Below are 22,545 nucleotides of genomic sequence, written 5' to 3'. Positions count from 1 at the left end.
TTTTATCTTTTATTATATGTGTCATTTATTTTTTTGTTAAAATTTTCAAGCCATGATTTTTCATGTTATTGAATTGAAAATCGTATATATTTGATTTTGGTGCCATGCAGAAGATAAATGTTACATGTGACATGGAGAAATACACCTTTTAAGGATACTAAGTGAATAATGGACACTTTCATTTGTCCCCAAGTGCAGGAAAGGTACAGCCAGGAAATTCATAAGATAACAATGTCAGGTGTCTGATAATCTTTACTCAATTTTGTTTACATAATTAGTTGAGGGAAAGATTATGGATGCAATAAAGGAAAGATAAATATTTGGCAAAAAAAATCGAGTTTTTTTATCGACAATGGACGCTACAAACAAGCCAACCATTTATTGCCTAATTGCTTTTGCAGTGCTGGGCTACCTTTGGGAACTACTTCTATCTACATGGTGAATTATACACAGTCTATTGGGTAAGGAATATTTCAACTGTAACCAGTACATGCAGATATACAGTATAGGATACTTTTTTTAAACTTAAACAAATTCAGGTGCACATGCAATATGAATGCCACTTTATGGGTGCTCCATACATACAAGCGAGCTCCCTTCCATTTATTAAATTTAAATGAAATTCAGCCTTGAAAAAAAAATGTTTTGGAAAAAAAGGTGCCATTGTCTCCTAGAAATATAGGCTGCAAGTTTCACCATGGGAAGCCACTTACTTTAGAAATTGACAAGCAATTGCTTCAATTGATACTAAAGGTTCAAAGGTCAGTTTATTGTCACATGTACCAATTAAGGTATTACCATACAGCCATACTAAAAAAAAGCAAGACACAAAACTGCATAAAAGTTAACATAAACATCCACCACAGCGAATTCCCCACATTCCTCATTGTGATGGAAGGCAATAAAGTCCAATCTTCTTCCTATTTATTCTCCCGCAAGCATCCGCAGTCGGGGCGATCGAAGCTCCCACAGCCAGCGGTCGTAGCCCCCACATCGGGGCGATCAAAGCTCCCACGTCAGGGTGGTTGAAGCTCCTGCGGTTTGGAGCTCCCAAAGTAGGTCGCTAACCAGGGACCGCGAGCTCCACAATGGTAAGTCCGCAGGCTCTCGCGGTTGGAGCTCCTGAAGTCGGTCTCCAGCAAAGTCTGCCAACTCCTCGATGTTAGACGGCAGTGCGGACGGAGATATATGGATAAAAGTTGCTTCTCCGTCGAGGTAAGAGATTAAAAAAAGTTTCCCCCCAACCACCCACATAAAACAAGCTAATGAACACTAAAGCATGCATTTAACATACTAAAAAAAACAACAAAGAAGGGACAGTGAGACTGTTGGCGAGGCAGCCATTGCTGGCGCAACAATATAACAGTCATTAATACTTGAAGCTCGTTGAAACAAACCATTGAACATGATTCATCCAGATTGTGTGCTATGTTAACTAGACAGGGGAAGAAAATTAATTGTTCCTGTTAATTGGCCCTCATCAACACCATTCATTACAATATTTGGTTGTCAAAGTAGACAGTGAGATATATAGTACAGCTACAGAAATGGACAGAGAAATGGCAGTCGAGTTTAAACCAAACAAGTTTGAGGTGTTGTACTTTGGAAGGTCGAATGGAAGGGGAAAGTACGTAGTTAATGGCAAGACCCTTAACAGCATTGATCTGGGGTCCACATCCACAGCTCTTTGAAAGAGGCAATACAAGTTTTGCCACTTTCAAGTAGAGAGTGGTAAAAAAGGTGTATCGTATGTTTGCCTTCATCTGTTGTGGCATTGGGTATAAGAGTCACTCTGCAGCTCTATAGGACTTTGGATAGGCTGCATTTGGAGTATATGTGCAATTCTGGTCATCCCAGAACAGGAAGGATGTGGAGGCATTAGAGAGGTTACAGAAGACATTTACTTGGTTCACTCATCCCTTCATACTTAAACTACCCCTTCCTCGGATATGTTCCCCTGCAATTGCAGGACATGTAATCTTCTCCCTCAGGGATCCCAGCAGTCCTTCCAGGTGAGAGAGGTTTACATGCACCTCCCCTAACATCTACTGTATCCAGTTTACCCGATGTGGTCTCCTTTACATTGGCGAGACCAGGCATAGACTTGGCGACGATTTCACAAAAAATAGACACAAAATGCTGGAGTGACTAAGCGGGGCAGGCATCAGGTCTGAAGTATGGTCTCGACCTGAAATGTCACCCATTCCTTCCCTCTAGAGGTGCTGCCTGGATGGAAAGGCACCTTTTGGGTTAATGGGGGCTGCTTCATAACCTTCTCTTCAAATTTTTGTCCTTAATATTCATGGAACAATATTATTCAAGTCTTGAAAATACAAAATAAGAGGCTTGAAAACTATTTTTGTTTGCAAGAAACTTTGTCAACTATTCTAATAGTAGAGGTTGGATTAGGACACTTCAGAAAATGTTCATAGATTTATAGTTCTCCTTTCAAACACATAGTGAGGTGGGAGTTGATCGTGAGTTGTAGAATGAAGGCAGCTCTTCTATGTCTTTCTGTGTGTGGCTTAAAGAATGTAAAGAAAAACTGCATCAAGAGAGGTCATGGACACAGAGTTTGAATCCATCTTCACCTACCATCCGGTTCTGCATCATGCCAGCAGTGCGGTGGGGTGTGGGTGGGGGGTAGGTGGTAATCACAGAATAATGGTCATGAATAAGAAACACAAGTGTTTTCTTCCCTCAATTCCACAATTAGTGACACTGAGACCAACTCCAAACTATTTTATTCCTGTCTTCAGTACAATCGTAGACAACCACAAAAAGCTGGAGTAACTCAGTGGGTCAGAGAGCATCTCTGGAGAAAACGTATAGGTGACATTTCGGGTACAGTACAATCTTCAGTACAATCTTATTTAGTGAACCCAAAACACACCGTATGAGTTTGACATGGACCTTTTTGCATCTATGGACAGGACCTACCCAGCTTACGAACACTCATCTGCGTTCGTAACTTGGAACCTGTAAATACAAACAAACATTTGAGAAACCAGCGGTGTAGATTCGCCGACAGCTGCAGGCAGGGCTGCTGGCATCTTCTGCTGTGTGGAATCTCAGTTTGTGGCCGTGAACTGCTCGGATTACGAACCGCTCACGGAATGGAACCCTGCCATAACATGCAGCTCAGTAATTTATCCAGTGTCATTTTTTTAACTCATTGAGCCAAAAGCAATGTTCTTTACAACTTATAATATTAAAAGGCCATGAAAGGAGTATTTCTGCATTGCCACACATTTTATCGTATATGTAATATGAATTGAAGTGACAACAAATCTTACATGTCGGACAGTATGACCGTTCGCGAGCCATTGGTAATGTTGACGAGGCAGCAGGCACAAGGATTAACTCCCACACGCTGGCACACAATATTGGATATATTAACACCTCTGCTGCGAAAATCATCTGTTATGAAACTTCACCATGCAAAATGGCAAAGGCGGAGGAAACAAAGATGAAGAAAATCTGCTGTTATTGGTTATTTACAAAATAAAAGTATCTGACAACTGGTTTGTGAAGTTGGCCACAAGAAATTGACTTACCTTTGAAGAAATGTTCACTGCTTAACCAGACCTTAATAGTGTTGAAGTCAAAATTAATGTCCTAGGTTGTTGCCAGAACTGGCTGTTGATATTAATTATAACCTCGAGTAATCGATCAGGCAACTTTGATAGTGTTATTAATCTTATAATTACTCTACCCCCTTCCTGATGAGAACATCTACAACTAAGATTTGTTTTAACAACAATTTGCAGTTATATGTACCTTCTAAGTAATAGAGCACCCTGTGCTTCTACAATTAACACACTGCGACACCAAATAGATCTGGGATTTTTGAAGTATAATTTGGGTTCTAATACTCAAAATTAGTGAGAGATTACAGGTGAGCAAAGTTTGATTTTAACATGTTTATTTTCAACTGTTGCAAGCATAGCCAAAGCCTTTCCAATGACCAATTTCAAGATGCTGAAAAGGTTGTGTGATGTTCTGACTTGAAATCTTTAAACCTGTGAATCCCTCCTTACCAGAGAACTCAGACAAGAATCTTTCAAAATATAACCTTTTTCTGCTGACCACATGATGAGAATCTGTCAATATTCTGTTTTGAGTCGAGTCTTTCCTTTGTTTGTTTGCAAGTTTGAGCTGCTTTCTGGGAACACATACAAACCTGTTTGTGTGAAGGATAGTGCGTGAACCATTGCTTATGTTGCTGATGATAATGGAGGCTGGGAAAGATGATTCTGCATGAACAATCACATTGGGCACAGCAATCCCATATCGTCTGAGGTCATCATAAATAAAACTGAGATATTTATAGAGGGAATATTTTAGAAAATAACTTCAGGGAGTAGGTTAACATTGATAGGATGACTATCAATTCAACCTCTGAAAGATTAATAATTAACATTCAAACTACAGGACACAAATGTACCTGAGTACATAACTTACAGGTTGCCACTTCCAACACAAATTATTATAATGTGAATATGAACCACTTTAAAGAATGGTAAAAAAATGTAATTATATTTTGTAAATTTAAAAATCAATCCATTATTTATATTAATATTGAATACAATGCAGCCATCTTATCAGTTGGAAATATGCACCATTAACACACATGAACTTCTTAAAATATTGAATTGGAAATTGACATTGTTCAATGCCTTCAATTCCAACACATGCTGAAACATAGAAAATATGTGCAGGGGAAGGCCATTTGGCCCTTCGAGCCAGCACCGCCAGTCATTGTGATCATGGCTGATCGTCCCCAATCAATAACCCGTGCCTGCCTTCTCCCCATATCCTTTGATTCTACTAGCCCCTAGAGCTCTATCTAACTGTCTCTTAAATCCTCCAGTGACTTGTCCTCCACTGCCCTCTGGGGCACTATTAATATAAATTCAGAAATGCATGAATTAATCAAGGTTAGCCAGCACAGGTTTATTAAAGTTAAAATGTGTTTAACAAATTTAGATAGTATTTTAAGTAACAATTGCATAATATAGTAGGTGGAATGTTTATCAATTTTTGGAATGCATTTGAAAAGATGTCTTGTAAAGGGTTTGTCAAGATCGTATATGAGGAAATGTATGTGTATAAATAATAAATTGGCGGACAAATTCTGAATGGGAGATAGACATAAAAAGCTGGAGTAACTGTGGGTCAGACAGCATCTCTGGAGAATAGGAATAGGTGATGTTTCGGGTCGAGACCCTTCGTCAGATTGTGTCTGTGTCCGAAAACTGTGTCTGAAGAAGGATCTAAAGCTCCAGCTTTTGTGTCAATCTTCGGTTTAAACCAGCATCTGCAGTTCCTTCCTACACAACTTCTGAATGGGCGCAGCTTGCATATTAGGAAGTTTAGAAGTGATGTACCTTTGAGATCACTGCTGCCCCTACTTTTGTTGGGACAGATAAATGCATTATTAGACTTGGATACAGGGAACACAATTTAACATCTGATGTAGATTCACCGAGATAAGAGTGATGCATATGTCGTGCATCAGAGTGAGGTGATATGTCATGCATGATAAGAGTGATGCATATTGGAGAAACAAACTAAATAAAGCTTGCAAATTTTATATGAATTGAAAGGCATCAAACATTAACCTAGAAATTGGACTTTTCCAACTGTATTTTTATGTGTAGTGTCAGCAACAATTCATGTCTACGCAACAAATAAATTGTGAAATTGGTGAGCGAGATGTGTATGTGCTGCACTTTACAGACGTTCAAATAGGAAATTAGGTCTCCAAAGACTCAATTGGACCTGACCGAGATGGACGTACCTTTGCCTGCTACCTCCATCCTAATTTGTCTTGGGTGGGCAGAGGTGGTCAGAATGCCTCCAATAATGGAGAGATGCCAGCGGTGCCTCTACTAAGGCCGCAATGGGATGGGTACTACAGAAGCTAAATAAGCTGTTCGCTTATGCAACCTGTGGAATATGTAATCTATTTGAGCAGCCTGCCACCTGGTGACGTCATCAAAGAACCCTACAAATAGCAAGATAGGCAACAAACCAGCACACTGTTCCGAATCCAGGTAAAACTGTTCGAGAAGTTGTACTGTAGAGATCTGAGCTCCAGTTTACATCAGCACTTTTCAGTATAAATCAGTATTTAGGCATTGGGCAAATATTTGTGTCTTATGTTCTGTGCCAAACACCATGTAAAAGGTCCATTGCAGTAAAATGGTTCATTTTCACAACTCGTACCATGTCATATGGGTGGCACACTAGTGCAGCTGGTAGAGCTGCTGCCTTACAACACCAGACATCCGGGTTTGACCCTGTTTTTAGGCCTGTCTATGTGGAGTTTGCATGTTCTCCCTATGGTCACATAGATTTTTTCCGGGTGCTCTGGTTTCCTCCCATCTTCCAAAGACGTGCAGGTTTGTCGGTTAATTTAGCCTCTGTAAAATTGCCCTTCGTGCATAGGAAAGTGGGATAAAAAGAACTAGAGTGCATGGGTGATCGATGTCAGCGTGGGCTGAAGGGCCTGTTTCCATGCTGTATCTTTCAATCAATCAGCCATTCAAAAGTGACTACTTGTGTGACTAATTCTGGATGCAATTCATTTTGGAACTCATAATGTTTAAAAAAACAAGTATAGTGCAATTATTTTTTTAAGATTGATGTTCAATAGCTGCTGGAAGATAAGACCATCAGCATTTGTCAAGTGGTGATTTAAGAGCACTGTACAAGACAAAATAGTGGATACATTTAATAAAGACCTGGTTTAGCTCTGGTTAAAACACTATATGCGGTTTTGCCTCCCTGTATATAGAGAAGCCATGTACCACAGAAGTTCACCTGGAAGATGACATTAAAATATTTTAACAGTTTGCATTATTTCTATTCAATACTCAAAATTGTTCTTCTGCATTATTTCCTTTCAGAGAATAGGAAACTACTTTTGATGAAAAATTGTAATCATTCTCACTGGAGCAAAGATAGGAAGGAGGTGACTTAATTACAATTTTGATATTGGTAGAGCAAACAGGAAATGACTATTTCCTTTAGTTGTGGAAGCATCAAAAATGAGTTAATTTATATCACTGCGCTAATAGTCAAGTTAGCGGGCATTTGTTTCTAAGGAATGTTGATTGTGCATGGAATTCTTTTTAGAGACAGCTGCATCTTTTAATGGAATATTAGATAAATATTTGGTTGATGAAATCACACAAAAGATCAGGAGGATTACATAGATAGCTCAGTAAACCACTGGTACAGGCATATTGGGCCAAACGCTTTAACTTTTCTTTGGTTTATTTTGCATTAATAAAAGGATGAAATTTAGAATGAGTAAGCAAACAGAAAGGAACATAGGCACAAGGAACTGCAGATGCTGGTTTACAAAAGAAACGTAGTTGTAGTAATTTCTTGAAGGGTAACCTCTCCTTTAGTCTTTGCCTATAATAATTTCCTCCCCAAACTAAAACATTGTTTATGCTTTGCTTATGATTCATTGACACATTTCTTGGGTCCTCTTTCCCCAAATTGCATCCAATTGATGAAGGAAAGTTTTCTGTTCATTTGTGCCTCGAACACAAGGGCAGCTTTTTAAAATTACATATTTAGCTCTCAGACATTGGAATTCAGGAATCACAGACATTTATTCATTCTGTCTTCACCATGTTCACATTCTGTGTTCCTTGGGATTGTAGAATTTCCATTTTTTTTATACGTGGCTGAGTTATCTGTAAGTATCAGGTTTAAATGAAACTGGCTTATAAAAATGTTACTAAAGATAAAAATTGACCATTACATTGACTTTATTCTGAATGGTCCCTCCAGAAGTTAGGGTACTGTTCTATTCACCACAACCCCATTGATGACATTGGACTTGGTCTATGGAACTGATGCACGAGAATGTGCAACAATGCTGAGAATTATATTCTGCGCTCACAATACACAATACAATTTATTTGTCGCTTGAACCTTATAGAGGCTCAAATGAAATGTTGTTTCTGCAGTCATACACACATGAAAAAAAAGACCCAAGACACAACACAATTTACACAAACATCCATCACAGCGAGGAGGAAATGCGCGGGACAATTGCCATCGCCCGCCGGGGGCTTTGACTCTGACATCGGGAGGGGAATGGGGAGTGCAGGGGAGAGATAAGTTTTTTTGCCTTCCATCACAGCGAGGAGATGCGCTGTGATGGAAGGCAAAAAAATAAATAAAAACGACATAAAAACGGGACAAAAAATAACAAAAAGACAAACGAACTGCAGAGGCCGCTGCAACGTGAGTCTGTATCTTTCCCTTTGCTCTATCTATTATACTTGAGTTTGAACTGATTGTATATAAAGGTATGGTATATCTGATCTCTTTGGAATGCATACAAAACAAAAAATGTCATTGTAACTCGGTAAAAGTGACAATAATAAGCCTAAACCTAAAACCTAAACCGAAGGGAATAAATCATTCAGAATCATTGATAATTTCTTCTCACACTGTTTTGTATCCATTAGTAAATGTTATGATCCAAATTATTCTGGGCAGCTCCTAATTCTGCAGAGGCATTAAAAACATTCCATGCTGACCTCTATTGTGTATGTAGCTTTTTTTTCTGGGACCTTTTTCCTAATCTCGTTACATTTTGACATGTTCCTATACTAATCTTGTCAAACCTCATATTTTCCTGTGGGAATTTTATAACTCATCATCCTCTGATTATTTATTGGTCCTACTTATGGTCACACTTGTTTGGTCTGAGCATTTTGGATGCTCAGCAAAAATTCTCTCATATTTTGTTGAGGGCGGTTTAAAAAAAAAACCATATTTAGCTCTCAGACTTTGGAATTCAGGACTCACAGACATTTAGTCATTCTGTGTTCACTGTTTCCTTGGGATTTTAAATTTTCTGTTTTTATATACATGGATGAGTTATCTATAAGTATCAGAGAACGGAATGGAGGGGTATGGTCTGAGCGCAGGAATATGGGACTAGGGGAGAATACATGTTCGGCACGGACTAGAAGGGTCGAGTTGGCCTGTTTCCGTGCTGTCATTGTTATATGGTTATTATATGGTATATCAGGTTTAAATGAAACTTCCATGATGTCTGACATAAAAATGTTTCTGAAAAATAAAAATTGAACATTAAATTGACTTTATTCTTAATTTTTCCAGTGTTCTCCAGGAATAAATCTACTGTGTTTAAATTATGGTTGTTTAGTTCATATTTTGTCACAGACAAAATAGTGGGAGCCGTCTCTTTAAAAGAAGACAAAACTCAGAGTTTATTCACTTTTTTGGTCAAATTTGATTGTTTCTTTTCACCACGTTTGTGCCAAGAACTTTTTTGAAAGACCTTTGATTCTTGTCACCTGGACAATTTCTTGTACATTTGAACAAACAAATCAAATCAAATACAGATGAAAAATGCTGGAAATACTCAGCAGCATCCAATAAAAAGAGCAGGAGAGCAACATGTTGAAGGCCCTTTATCAGAACTGGGAAAGGGAGAACACAGATTAGATTACATTTGTACAGAGGGTGTGTGAGGGTGATTAATAGGACAAAGGAAATATCTCTTTTAGGGCAAGGCCAGGTTGGACAAATGCTCCTCATGCTTATGGGTCTGTCTGGTAGATTAATAAAGCCTGAAAGAGAGAGAGAAAGGAAAGGGAGATGTTAAAGTAGTGGAATAGTGAAATGCCATCACTTTAAAGTGAAACCAAAAGGGGAATGCTGGGAATGCCTAGCATATGAAACAGGGTTGATGGGGAAAGAAACAGCTGAGTATTACAGATGGATTACCTTGCTGAAAAGGGGACCAGTTCTGATACAAACAGAAGAGGCTAAGTATCTAAAACGGCTTAATTATACATTGCGTTCTCAGGCTGAAATGTGAGACAGAAAAGGAATGATATTTCTCAAGCTTATTGAAACCTTGTTGAAACAGTCCAGGAGGCCACAGAGGGGGACTGGGATGGAGAATTAGAGTAGCAGACATAGATACTCATGATTGTTCATGAAAGGAGGCCAAAGATCAGATTGCAAATAATTATTTAAATCTACTTCTGGGCGATGATCCCACTACTGAACATTAGGTCATTGCTTCCAAGTAGTCATTGATATTCTCAAGGAGATCTTCCTTCCTCATCCTCCATGTATTATTCTTCCTGACTATTAGGCAGGCCTATTGTTTCAGTCTGTTCTTGCCCCATCAAACTTCCTATTTGACTCCATCCTTTCTGTTCTGCTACAATAGACAAAAGACAATAGACAATAGGTGCAGGAGTAGGCCATTCGGCCCTTCGATTCACTGTGATCATGGCTGATCATACATAATCAGTACCCCGTTCCTGCCTTCTCCCCATATCCCTTAACTCCGCTATCTTTAAGAGCTCTATCTAACTCTCTCTTGAAAGCATCCAGAAAATTGGCCTCCACTGCCTTCTGAGGCAGATGATTGCACAGGTTCACAACTCTCTGGGTGAAAAAGTTTTTCCTCATCTCCGTTCTAAACGGCCTACCCCTTATACTTAAACTGTGGCCCCTGGTTCTGGACCCCCCTCTTTGGGAACATGTTTCCTGCTTCTAGTGTGTCCAATCCCTTAATAATCTTATATGTTTCAATAAGATCCCCTTTCCTCCTTCTAAATTTCAGTGTATACAAACCCAGTCGCTTCATTCTATCAACATATGACACCCCACCATCCCGGGAATTAACCTCGTGAACTTACGCTGCACTCCCTCAATAGCAAGAATGTCCTTCCCCAAATTTGGAGACCAAAACTGCACACAATACTCCAGCTGTGGTCTCACTAGGGCCCTGTACAACTGCAGAAGGATCTCTTTGCTCCTATACTCAACTCCTCTTGTTATGAAGGCCAACATGCCATTCGCTTTCTTCACTGCCTGCTGTACCGGCATGCTTGCTTTCAGTGACTGATGAACAAGGATCCCCAGATCCCAGATTTCAGTGAGTGATGAACAAATACAAGTACCCTGAGTATCCCCAGTACCCCTAGTCCCCTCTCATTTACATCAATGAATTAATGAATGAATACTTTATTGTCACCTGCGACAAGTCACAGTGAAATTCTTTCTTTTGCATACTAATGGTGGTGTCGACAAAGTTACAATGACACTTCAAAGTCCCTCAATCGGGATATATGGAGACACTCAGCTTCTTCCTTGAACAGAGGCTAAACCAGTTCTCCTCCACAAGCACTATCATGTTCCTGGCAAAATTCATTCTCAAAGTGAACAATTTCTCCTCGATCGACTCACTATCTTACGAGCAAATGTGTAGCTAGGATAATTTGCACAAAGCTAAATTACATCTGTCTTTTTGTGGGATTTACAGAACAGTCTCTGTTTCAATCATTGGTTTAAGGTAAGGGGGGGGGGGGGAGAGATATTTAATAGGAACCTGAGGGACAACATTTTTTACACAATCGGTGGTGGGCCTATGAAACAGGCTGCCAGAGAAGGTAATTGAGGCAGGTACTATCACAACGTTTAAAAAAAAACATTTGGACAGGTACATGGATAGGATCAGTCTGAAGAAGGGTCTTGACCTGAAACATCACCCATTCCTTCTATCCAGAGATGCTGCCTGTCCCGCTGAGTTACTCCAGCATTTTGTGTCTACATGGATAGGATAGGTTAAGAAGGATATGAGCCAAATGCAGTCAGGTGGGACTAGTGTAGATTGGACATGTAGGTTGGCGTGCACAAGTTGTGCTGAAGGGCCTGTTTCCACGCTGTATGATTCTGTGACTCTCTGACCCTATTCATATTGCCTCCCTCAGCTGAAGGCTGGTACATTGATGTCTGTATTAATGCTGCTTCTTGCAGTCATGCATAACTTTCCACCCTGGTCTCAATTTCACAAGCCCACTTCTGATTCATTCCTTGCCTTCCTGGATTTCTGTTTCTATTTTCAGAGATGGCCAATGATCAATATATATTACAAGAGCACACAATTTCAGTCAACTGAACTATGCTCCCTTCTATCCTGCTTCCTGTCAGTAAGGACTCCAATCGATTCACTTCGTTCCTCTGTTTTGATCATCTCTGCTCCAATGATTCATCCTCAGAGACAATGATCCAATGACATGCTTCAGAGAAACCTTTTCTCTTAACCTTGACTGCCTTGTACACGTTTGGCAGAGCCTTTGACCATATCCCATCTATTTCCTGCAACTGTTCTCAACCTCTCACCTAATTCCAGAGTAGGGCTCCTTAGTTTTCACCTTATATCTCTCGAAATTCTGTATTTAATAAATCATTCTTCATAATTGTCACCACCATGAGATTCCACCACCAATGACCCTGCTGAAAAACTATTTATCTGTAACATTAACTCTGTTTTTCTCTCTACATAGATGTTGCCTGATCTATTGGGCATTTACAACATCTGAAGGTTTTTGACTTTCAAAAGAGCAGTTGAAGACTGTGCATGAGGTATTGTTAATCATAAAGTGACGCAATATTAGAAAGTGTCACAATGATACCATAAGATAAAATGATGCATGAAAATAATTATTTCAACTTACTCTGAAATACGCCCAGGTGCAAGAGAGCCCATGAATCCACAGGAGGCACCAAGTAATGAGAGAACTGTACAAGAATTGGAGGCGTTTCCCCCTCGTTGCCACTTCTGAGATATACATCTAAACAAGTAAATCCAATTGAGAATTTGATATGCTTCATCCGATTCAAAAATTATTTTTCCAGTTTTACTTTTATTACACTGTTATGTTCTGAAGAGATTTCTGAAGGGGAGGCACGGTGGCGTAGCGGTAGAGTTGCTGCCTTACAGCGCCAGAGACCCTGGTTCGATCCTGACTATGGGTGCTGTCTGTACGGAGTTTGTACATTCTCCTCGTGACCGGCGTGGGTTGTCTCTGACATCTTCGGTTTCCTCCCACACTCCAAAGAAGTACAAATTTGTAGGTTAATTGGCTTGGTAAAAATGTAAAATTGTCCCTAGCGTGTGTAGGGTAGTGTTAATGTGTTTGGATGACTGGTCGGTGCGGACTCGGTGGGCCGAAGGGCCTGTTTCCGCGCTGTATCTCTAGAACTAAAATTAAAAAGGTTTACATTTCTCCTCAGAGACTTGAGCCTATGAACAGAGAAATGCTAAGCTATTTCATTGCAGAACTGAGGGAGTGCTGGAGTGTTACAGGGATGCCTTTCAAATGAAATGTTAAATTAAGACACTGTCCACACATTCAGATGGATTAAAAGATTGTTTAGTTCCTTTTGTAATACAGGCAAGGGCATTTTCCCAATATTTATTCCACAAATTGTATTAAAAAAACAGATATTGGTTATTAATAAGTTATTATTAATGGGATCTAAATGTATATAACCGGCTACCATGTTTCTTAACATCAAAAATATTTCACAGGCTATTCAGTATCTTGGGTTATCCTGATGAAAGCCATGATTTAAACAGGATTTTCTTGTTTATTACTCAATCAGTAAACTGGGTAGCAAACTAGATCGATCTCTGAGTGTGACTGAAAGATGAACTGAGAAGAAAATCTCACCAGATTTCAGGAAACTTAGTGATATACCAAATATTTTAGTAATCAGAAAATATTGTTAGAAAATTAGAATTTTAAAAAAAACATTAAAATTATGAAAAATGGAAGAAAGAACTGTGATCATTTTACCCCTAATAAAAAAACCATACTATTTACCGAGTATCTGTGTCTTCAACTGGAAACGTATCAACCACGTTAATGATATCCAAGCAGACTAGCCCAATACAGAGGATCTGCTTCCCTTTGGCTGTCATTCTGTAACAACACAATTAATAAATATTGTTCTTAGATTTCAGCAACGCATAACCAAATGAATCTTTAGGAATAAAACCTGCAAACACTGGAAATCTCAAATTAAATGGACACCATTAAAAAAAAATGAAGCAATAATCGATTTTGAATCCCCAGATGTACAGCGTTTTCTATTTATAGACGTGGAGTTGCTGTTATCCATGTACATAGAATGAGCAAAAATTTGTGCTGCAAGTTTGATTTTATTCTTTGCAAACCACTGGTTAATTTAAAACCACATTATTTTCACGAAAGAATGTTCGATTGCATGTTTTTCTTCTGCAAATAAAGGAACAATTAAAGTGAGTCACAAAAACTGCTTCCATGTGACAGCACTACATAAAAAAATAATACAGTCCTTTCCTGTGAACAATGAAAGGTTTGTCAAGCATCGATCATGAACTCAGTGTGCTCTCAATGGCCATTCTTTACCCATGAATGGATGCCTTGTTTTCCAGAAACTCCTTTACATAAGCAGCCACCTCAAAGCATCAGTCATAGTATTTGGTCTTTTAACGATATAAAAATAGCACAACCCATCAAGCAGCATTAATGGAAAGTAATACAGCATTAAGGTTTGAAATCCAAGATCCTTCATCAGAATTGGGAAAGTGAGAAGACAAGTTAGTTTTAAATTACAGAGAGGGTTGGGCAAGAATGGATATAACAGAGAGAATATGTCTGATCGAGGGAGGCCAGGATTGCCATGACGATAATCTGGTAATGAAGCCATCTAGTTTATAGATTCATGAGGGCATTTACAGAGAGGGAAAACATGCAAAAGTTGTAAAATGCAGATCAGGCCTGTGGGAATTGCCCAGCATATTAGGCAGCGTCCAGGAAAGAGAAAAATTAAGTAATTATTATAGGTAGATAACTCACAGCAAAACACACAAGTTCTGAAACAAACACAGACAACAAGATAAGCACAAGGAACTGGAATCTTGAGCAAAAAACACTATGTGCTGGAGTAACTCATTGGGTGAGGTAGTGGAGAGTCAAGAGATGAATGCCAAACTGTAGTCTATGAACAACAGCCTGACATATGTTGTTTTGATCCAAGTGGTCCAGTGCAGAGTGTAGAGCCAGCAAGCTCTCATCCCTCATTGATCTATTGTGGCAGTCAGCAAATTGTAATGGGTGCTGATTTGACATTCACAGTATTGACGGAATAATGCCAGTGCTCTTTGTGGCTGGATTCCTCCTCCAAATAACATACATCTGTGGTCCACTGTCCAATGTCACCAGACCTCCTGGATTGCTCACTGTAATAAGGTACACAAGTAGTCTACCACAATGACATCAATAAACGAAAAAGCTGCAGACTAATCAGATTGAATTGGGTTAACAGTACAGTATTTTTCTGGTAGACATATTTAATTTCTTTTTTTCTGGGTGAGTTTATTCCTTCTCCTTACTTTAATTTGTTTAATTAAATCCAATCGTACGTTACATTCTTTTCTATTGCTGTATTTGCTTTGGTCCTCTGTACATACTTGTGTTAATTGTGAGAACAGATTGCACCGTTGTTTTGTAAATAATACTTAAACTGAGACTAGCCTGTTAGAACTAATTAGAGACCATAAATCGTCAGTGTGAAGAAGGGTCTCGACCCGGAACATCACGCATTCCTTCTCTCCAGAGATGCTGCCTGTCCCGCTGAGTTACGCCAGCATTTTGTGTCTACCTTCGATTTAAACCAGCATCTGCAGTTCTTTCTTACACCATAAATCACTTATATTCTTTAATGATAAATAAATGACCTGCAAAGTCCAAAATGTTATTTGTTTTGCAGCTCCAGATAATTTGAACTCCTAAACATTCCTTTTGCAATCTGTACAATCTCAAGGTCATACATATTTGCTTTGATAATACAGTAAGTTTCTCCTTCCATTCCAAAAAGTTATATGTAAAATGATAATTACTGACTATGTTGTCCAAGTTAGTAAATGTATTGCAGAACTAATCCAATAAAGAAAGTCCAAAGTTTGATCGCTATTCAGCGTTAACAGATAACTTAAATCAGCTACAGAGGAATTATAATTAATAGTGATCCCTTTTGCCTTGAAGGCAGAGATGAATACAATCCTTCTCAATCCAAAGGCCATGTAACAATCATCGACACACCGTTGATATTTCTGCTTATTGAAGACAGGACTGGGCAGAATTGATTGGAAAAATGGAGCAATAACCCCCTTGCATTATGGCCAGCCTCTTAATTTGAACACATGAAGAATTTCATCCAAATTAACTTTGAACGATCAAATGGAGAAATATAAATCAACGAGATGGCTAAGCATGAGAATAATGCCGACTCCATCACTGACAAATACATTACTTAATTCACAACATTCGCACGTCAACATTTTGGATAGATGTTGATAAAGTCAGCTGTGAGAAAAAAATAGATGCAGCTTCAAAGCAAATCCTGAGAGAGTGGCCTGGGTGCGGGGGAAGGGGGTGTGGGAAGAGGAGAGGCGGGGGAACGGTGAGCAAAGCAGCAGGATAGAGTAAGCCCTGGGAGAGAGTGAGCTGGACAGTGGGAGTAACATTGTCCGTGAGGGGGGAGTGAGTTGAGCAGCAGAAATAATTGTGGCATTGGGAGAGGGTGACCCTGGTAGCATGATTGATTGCAGCCCCAGGGTTGAGTGAGCAGTGCAGCGGGAATAACCACAGCCCTGGGTAGAGAGAGAGCCTGCCCCATTTTCCCGAGTCCTCTGCCGAGTTGAAAGGACCTTAAAAAAAATCAAGATTTTTGTGAACTACAAACTCCTCCCCCGACTATCTTTTCACTCGTGGACTTTTTTGACATGCTGGAAAAACCCGACTTACCTAATGCCCCGAGTACCTACGGTTGGCATAACGAGTCGCTACGATAGATCTATGGACTCCTACGGATTCGCTACGGATTCCTACGGACTCGCTACGGCCATTCTCTGAGTTTGAATCAAGGGGAAAACTCGGGAGAATTCGTGAGTAACTCGGGAAAGTGGGACAGGGCCTTTAGAGAGCGAGAGAGTGAAAGCCCGCATCGACCAGCGATCCCTGCACTTTAACACTACCCTGCACACACATACATTTATTCCAAGCAAATGAACCTACAAATCTGTACGTCGTTGGAGTGTGGGAGGAAACCAAACATCTCGGAGAAAACCCACGCAGGTCACGGGGAGAACATACAAACTCCGTACAGACAGCACTCGTAATCAGGATCGAACCCAGGTATCTGGCGTTGTAAGGCAGGAGCTCTACCGCTACACCATCATGTATAGATGTCTTTGGAAAGACAAAGATTGATGAGTGATAGTCAGCTTGCATGGGAAATTGTGTCCCGCCAATTTGATTGAGTTTTTGAAGACCTGAGCAAGAAGATTGACGATGGGACTGGGTGGACATGGTCTATATGGATAGGAAAGAACTGCAGATGCTGGTTTACTCTGAAGATAGACACAAAATGCTGGAGTAACTCAGCAGGCCAGGCAGCACCTCTGGATGGAAGAAATGGGTGACGTTTCGGGTCAAGACCCTTCTTGAGACTGGACTCCATGGATTTTGGCCAGGTACTGCAGGGTAGGTTTGTGTGGGTGGCTCAGTCATGTGGAATCTGTGGTGAGCTAGCCTATTAGATACAAAATTGGCTTGAAGGTAGGAAAGAGCGGGTGTTTCTACATGGTTGTTTTTCACACTGGTTGTCTGTAATGAGTGGAGTGCCTCAGGAATCAGTGCTGGGTCCACAGTCGTTTGTTTGAATAGGTGGCGTTAATAAGTTTGCGGATAAAACGGATGGTATTGTGAATAGCGAAGATGGTTATCTAAGATTTTGATCATCTGGGCATGACAGATTAATTCAGATTAATGCAAGGTTGCATTTTGGAAAGACAAGCCAGGGGAGGACTTACACAGTAAATGGTCGGGCCCGGGCGGGGGTTGTAGAACAGGCAGTAGGGTGCGGTGCATAGTTTCAACAAAGTGGTGGAACAGGTAAACTGAGTGATGATAAGACGATAATGATCAATGTATTGAGTATGCAATGTTATTGTTCTAGAAAATGATGGCAAGGCTGTGGAGGACTGGAGACCGTGGCAAGGCTGCAGAGGAGATTTGAAAAGCCAATGCCGAGTCTGAAAGGTTTGAGTTAGAAGGATAGACTGGATATGCTGTGCTTTTTCCCCCTGAAGTGTACGAGAGTGATTGAGATGAATTGAGAAAAAGTGACCTTATTGAGGTGAGTTGGGCCAAAGGGCCTGTTTCCATGCTGTATAGTTCCATGATTCTATGAAGAAGGCCGATTTTCCTTAGCACAGAGGTCAAGAATTCAAGACATGGTTTTAAAGTAACATGCAGAAGGGTTAGAGAAGCGTTGGGAAGAACTTGTCTTTTTAATCAGGAGTGGTCTGGGTCCAGAAATCACGGAAAAGATAGAAGCCAATTCACTGGATGAATTTAAAAGAGAGTTCGATAGAGCTCTAGGGGCTAGCGGAATCAAGGGATATGGGTGGAGGCAGGCACGGGTAACTGATTGAGGATGATCAGCCATGATCACAATGAATGGCGGTGCTGGCTCGAAGGGCTAAATGGCCTGCTCCTGCACCTATTTTCTATGTTTCTATGATAGGAACGTGCAGCTGAAGCTAATGCTCAAATTACATCCTTCACCACTGCTTATCCTGCCCCCTACTCACACTTAAGACTGACAGCTTCAACATTTCTGCATTCAAACCTTACTTCCTGTAGACCTTTGTCTACACCTAACACCCCTCGTGCTTGCTTGTACACAGGATTGCCAACTTTCTCACTCCCAAATAAGGGACAAAAGATCCAAATAAGGGACAAATTCCCAACGGCAATTCGTTGACCGACTCAACCGTGGTTGGGTGAATGATGAGTTGGCCCGGGTGCGGGACTGCACACAAAGCCCAGTCGGTGGGCCAGCTGAGGAGTTTTGGCCCGGGCGCCGGACTTACTTTTGGTTTTGGCGTTTTGGCCCGGGCGCGCAGCGTCTCGCGGCCCGAGCCAAATCTCCTCAGCCGCCCCGCCGGCTGGGCTTTGTGTTCTGCTGCACGCAAAGTCCGGCACCCCATCCAACTCATGAACCAATGATCGGGGTGGTGGTGTCGATCGTAAGCGAAGGTCCCGACAGTCCCCTCGACCCGAGTAGTAGCAGTCAAATATGGGACAAGGGCGGCCCCGTATGGGGCAAACCAATTTAGCCCAATATACGGGATGTCCCGACTAATACGGGACAGTTGGCAACCCTACTTGTACACCAACTGCAAGTGTTCATGTGCCATAGGTTGTCACAGTTCTCAGTAAAGATTGTCCTGATGTCTCCATGAAGTGTGGCACTCCGTGAACCACAGTAAAGAGTCATTCCCCCCCCACCAATTATCACTTCACTGAGCAGTCTATCTCGGGGTCCCTGTTTAATGTTTCAGGCGATGAACCCCCTTCTATGTCATCTATATATGGTCTCTGTAGCTTTTTGTGTTGCCTCACAGTGCAGTGATCAATCCCTGTACCATCTGAGTTGAGCAGTCGGTACAGATACCCGGGGTTGGAATAAGGTTCAATTTCAGATGCAGTTGGAAGTGTAAGGAACATTCAACTAAGTACAGCAAGAGGTGAGACCCTTGCAACAGACCCTTTAAATAGCATGCCTTCAGAGGAAGCACCCTCAGCAAAAGCGATTTATCGAGTGAACAGTGACTATTAGCTTCTCGTTCCTGGTTATGCCTTCATGGCTCTGTTCCTTCCAGCTATGCGAGAACACATTTCTAGGCCTTAATTAAACTTTCCTCTTGTGAGAACGACCACTGACAGATTATCATTTTCAGTTTTCAGAAGATCACCATGAATGAAAGATTACAATATAGTTTTAGCAAAAGTGCAAAGCTAAGCACTGTTCAAATGCTTCAGGTGCAAATTTCATTTTGTTTTCCCAATTGTTACATTAATTCCTGATTAGATTTAATCAGTTAAAAATTCTGAATCAAAAGTACAATGTCAACAAAATAAAATGCTCTATAAATAGACTCTGCATCTGTATTTTCCCAGAAGACAGACACAAAATCCCAGTTCGTCTCTACTGTACAAATTTTAAGAAGTTAGTAAATTAAAGTGCAGAGAGACAAGAAAATAACGATAGAAATTTAAAACAGTAAAACACATGAGAATCCCATTGACAAAGATCAAGACAGGCACGGTGAAAAGAAGAATGACATTCAAATTACACACACATCGAAGGAACTCACTGGTCGGCCCTGACAGCAAATCTCCTCTTGACTGCCTCAAGTCCAGCTGCTTCAAAACAAAACTATAATAAAATTGGGCAAGAAGAATGTGGCAACTGCGGAAATTGCTTCCTAACTCCAGTATATCGCCATCTACAGATGAAAGGCCTATATTTCTAATAAACAACTATCCTCTTTGGGGTTTGGAGCTTTTAAATAATTGTCTACATGTCCAATACAATTGTTGAACATTTGTCACATTTAAAGTATGCTCCTAAAGCTATTTGTGACAATTTTTTTGACTTTAGATTTCAGCATGGCTGGAGAGTCCATTCTTTTTTCTTTAAAAAAAAATCAAATTGAGATTAGGACTTGGAATAATGTGATTATTGACAATCAGGAAACTAGGTACACTGGGGAAAAAAGTTCTTCTTTGCCTGAAAAGACATAGTACGATCACAAGTTCACAAGTTATAGGAGTAGAATTAGGCCATTTGGCCCATCGAGTCTACTCCACCATTCAAACATAGCTGATTTCTGCCACCTAATCCCATTTTCCTGTATTCTCCCCATAACCCTTGACCTGTTCTAATAAAGAATTTGTGCTGTGCAGGTCGGGTTGCCTACTGTCCCATAGAAACATAGAAAATAGGTGCAGGTGGAGGCCATTCGGCCCTTCGAGCCAGCACCGCCATTCATTGTGATCATGGCTGATCGTCCCGTATCAATAACCTGTACCTGCCTTCTCCCCATATCCATTGACTCCACTAGCCCCTAGAGCTCTATCTAACTCTCTCTTAAATCCAACCAGTAATTTGGCCTCCACTGCCCTCTGTGGCAGGGAATTCCATAAATATCCCGTCCAGTCCCCCTCCCCTCCTCCTCAATCAGCAGTGACATTAAAGGTGGGAGAGTGTTTGGGTGGAGGCAGGAGTAACGTCAGGAGTATTCTTAGAACGTTTTTATGTCCCACTCACCGCATTGGCATACAGCATCTTTCTTTGGCATACAGTATTTGTTTTTGTTTATTATTGTCACGCGTGCCGAGGTACAGTGAAATATGGCAGGGAATTCCATAAATATCCCGTCCAGTCCCCCTCCCCTCCTCCTCCCCTCCTCCCCTGCCATATTTCACCTATGTTGCGTGCTTTCCAGTCAGCAAAAAGATTTTGCATGATTACAATCAGGCCGTCCACAGAGTATAAACACGGGACACAGAATAATGTCATGGGAGTGTGAGTAAGAAATGCTGCTGTTGAAATAAAGATTTAGATGAGTGGAGCAATTGTAATGAATGATTACAGATCCACTTTTGGGACTAGCATGCAAGGAGTCGCCTGGATTCGCCGCCATCTTGGACACATTAGACTGAGACCTGAAACAAATTTAGCTAATTTCACAACCTACAAACCAGCAGAATAAGATCCTTTGAAAGCTGCAATAAAAAATACTTTTGGAAACAATTTCTGGGCTGGGTTTATGTTTTTACATGGTCATGGAGTCACAGAGTGATGCAGAATGGAAACAGGCCCTTCGGCCCAACTTGCCCACACCAGCCAAGATGTTCCAGCTACACTAGTCCCACTTGCCTGCGTTTGATCCATATCCCTCCAAACCTGTCCTTGTCTAATAGTTTCTTAAACGTTGGTATAGCCGCAGCCTCAACTACTTCCTCTGGCAGCTTGTTCCATACACCCACCACCCTTTGTGTAAAAAACAATGCACTCACTTCAAGTTCACCTTCAATGGTGGGCTCCTAATGGATCGAGATATGGTGGCCTTGTTCAGGAAGATCTATCTTCATACCCAGACAGAACTCTCTTCCAACAGTTAAACGTTGAAATAGTGAGAGGGATGAATCCTGTCTGTACACATTTAAACTTGTGCTGATTGAGTCTGCATTCCAGGCTGATGCATACTGGATCAAAAAAGTTCAGGAAAGCTGGCGCAGTGCCAAAAAGATAAACACAAGTCATGCATTTAAACGCAAGCCTTATTAAGAACCTTATTATCAATCGGAAGAGGTGTAAATTGCTTGTATTAATTCTTTAACATCACATTTAAAGAAATGTTTTTATTACATTTTGCAATTTTGTTTGTTTATCTCTTTCATTTGCTGGATTTTATGTGCTGCTGGCATCTCAGCTTTGCCAGTTTATGAACATGTACTTTGGTCTTGTTGATTTTGCAGTTTCATTCATTCAATTTTGATTGAGGCCGGCCAGAAATTCCTTTTCGCAACTCTGAAAAAATAGTGTTAAGCAGTTGAAATCAGCCCCAATACAGAGCAGAGCAGATTTATGTCCCAATTAAATTTGGTCGCTGACATTCTAGTGGGGCTTTTTTCAGCACTAGCTCAATTGGTTCAGCATAAAATTCTTCAACTGAAGTGCTGGCCTTGTAAGTGACAAGTAACTTTGACATCACAGAAATGCCAGACCATCACCATCTCCAATAAAAATAATCGAAATACCTAGCCTTAATTTCAA

General features: G+C 40.6%; 1 protein-coding gene across 8 annotated transcripts in view; it reads right to left on the bottom strand.

Annotated features, from left to right (window-relative positions):
• The window catches only part of khk (ketohexokinase), a 37,789-nt gene extending 15,882 nt beyond the window's left edge, over positions 1-21,907 (bottom strand). For 2 of the 8 annotated variants that reach the window (XR_004412298.1, XM_033022364.1), the window contains exons 1-5: positions 20,078-20,170; positions 13,692-13,790; positions 12,540-12,656; positions 4,184-4,318; positions 3,297-3,431 (exon numbers count right to left, since the gene is read on the bottom strand). Coding sequence is in view for 7 of the 8 variants with exons in the window: in XM_033022364.1 (XP_032878255.1) it covers positions 3,297-3,431; positions 4,184-4,318; positions 12,540-12,656; positions 13,692-13,789 (485 nt within the window). In the remaining variant the exon portion in view is untranslated. Of the gene's footprint in view, positions 1-3,296; positions 3,432-4,183; positions 4,319-12,539; positions 12,657-13,691; positions 13,791-20,062; positions 20,171-21,785 lie in introns of those variants that run through there. The other 6 variants (XM_033022366.1, XM_033022365.1, XM_033022370.1 and 3 more) reach the window with 6 other exon arrangements.
• Between the last annotated feature and the right edge of the window lie 638 nt (positions 21,908-22,545).

Source organism: Amblyraja radiata, chromosome 6 (genome assembly GCF_010909765.2).
Source record: "Amblyraja radiata isolate CabotCenter1 chromosome 6, sAmbRad1.1.pri, whole genome shotgun sequence".
NCBI lineage: Eukaryota > Metazoa > Chordata > Chondrichthyes > Rajiformes > Rajidae > Amblyraja > Amblyraja radiata.
Note: the sequence above shows the minus strand (reverse complement) of the source record. Positions and strands in the feature narration are given on the sequence as shown.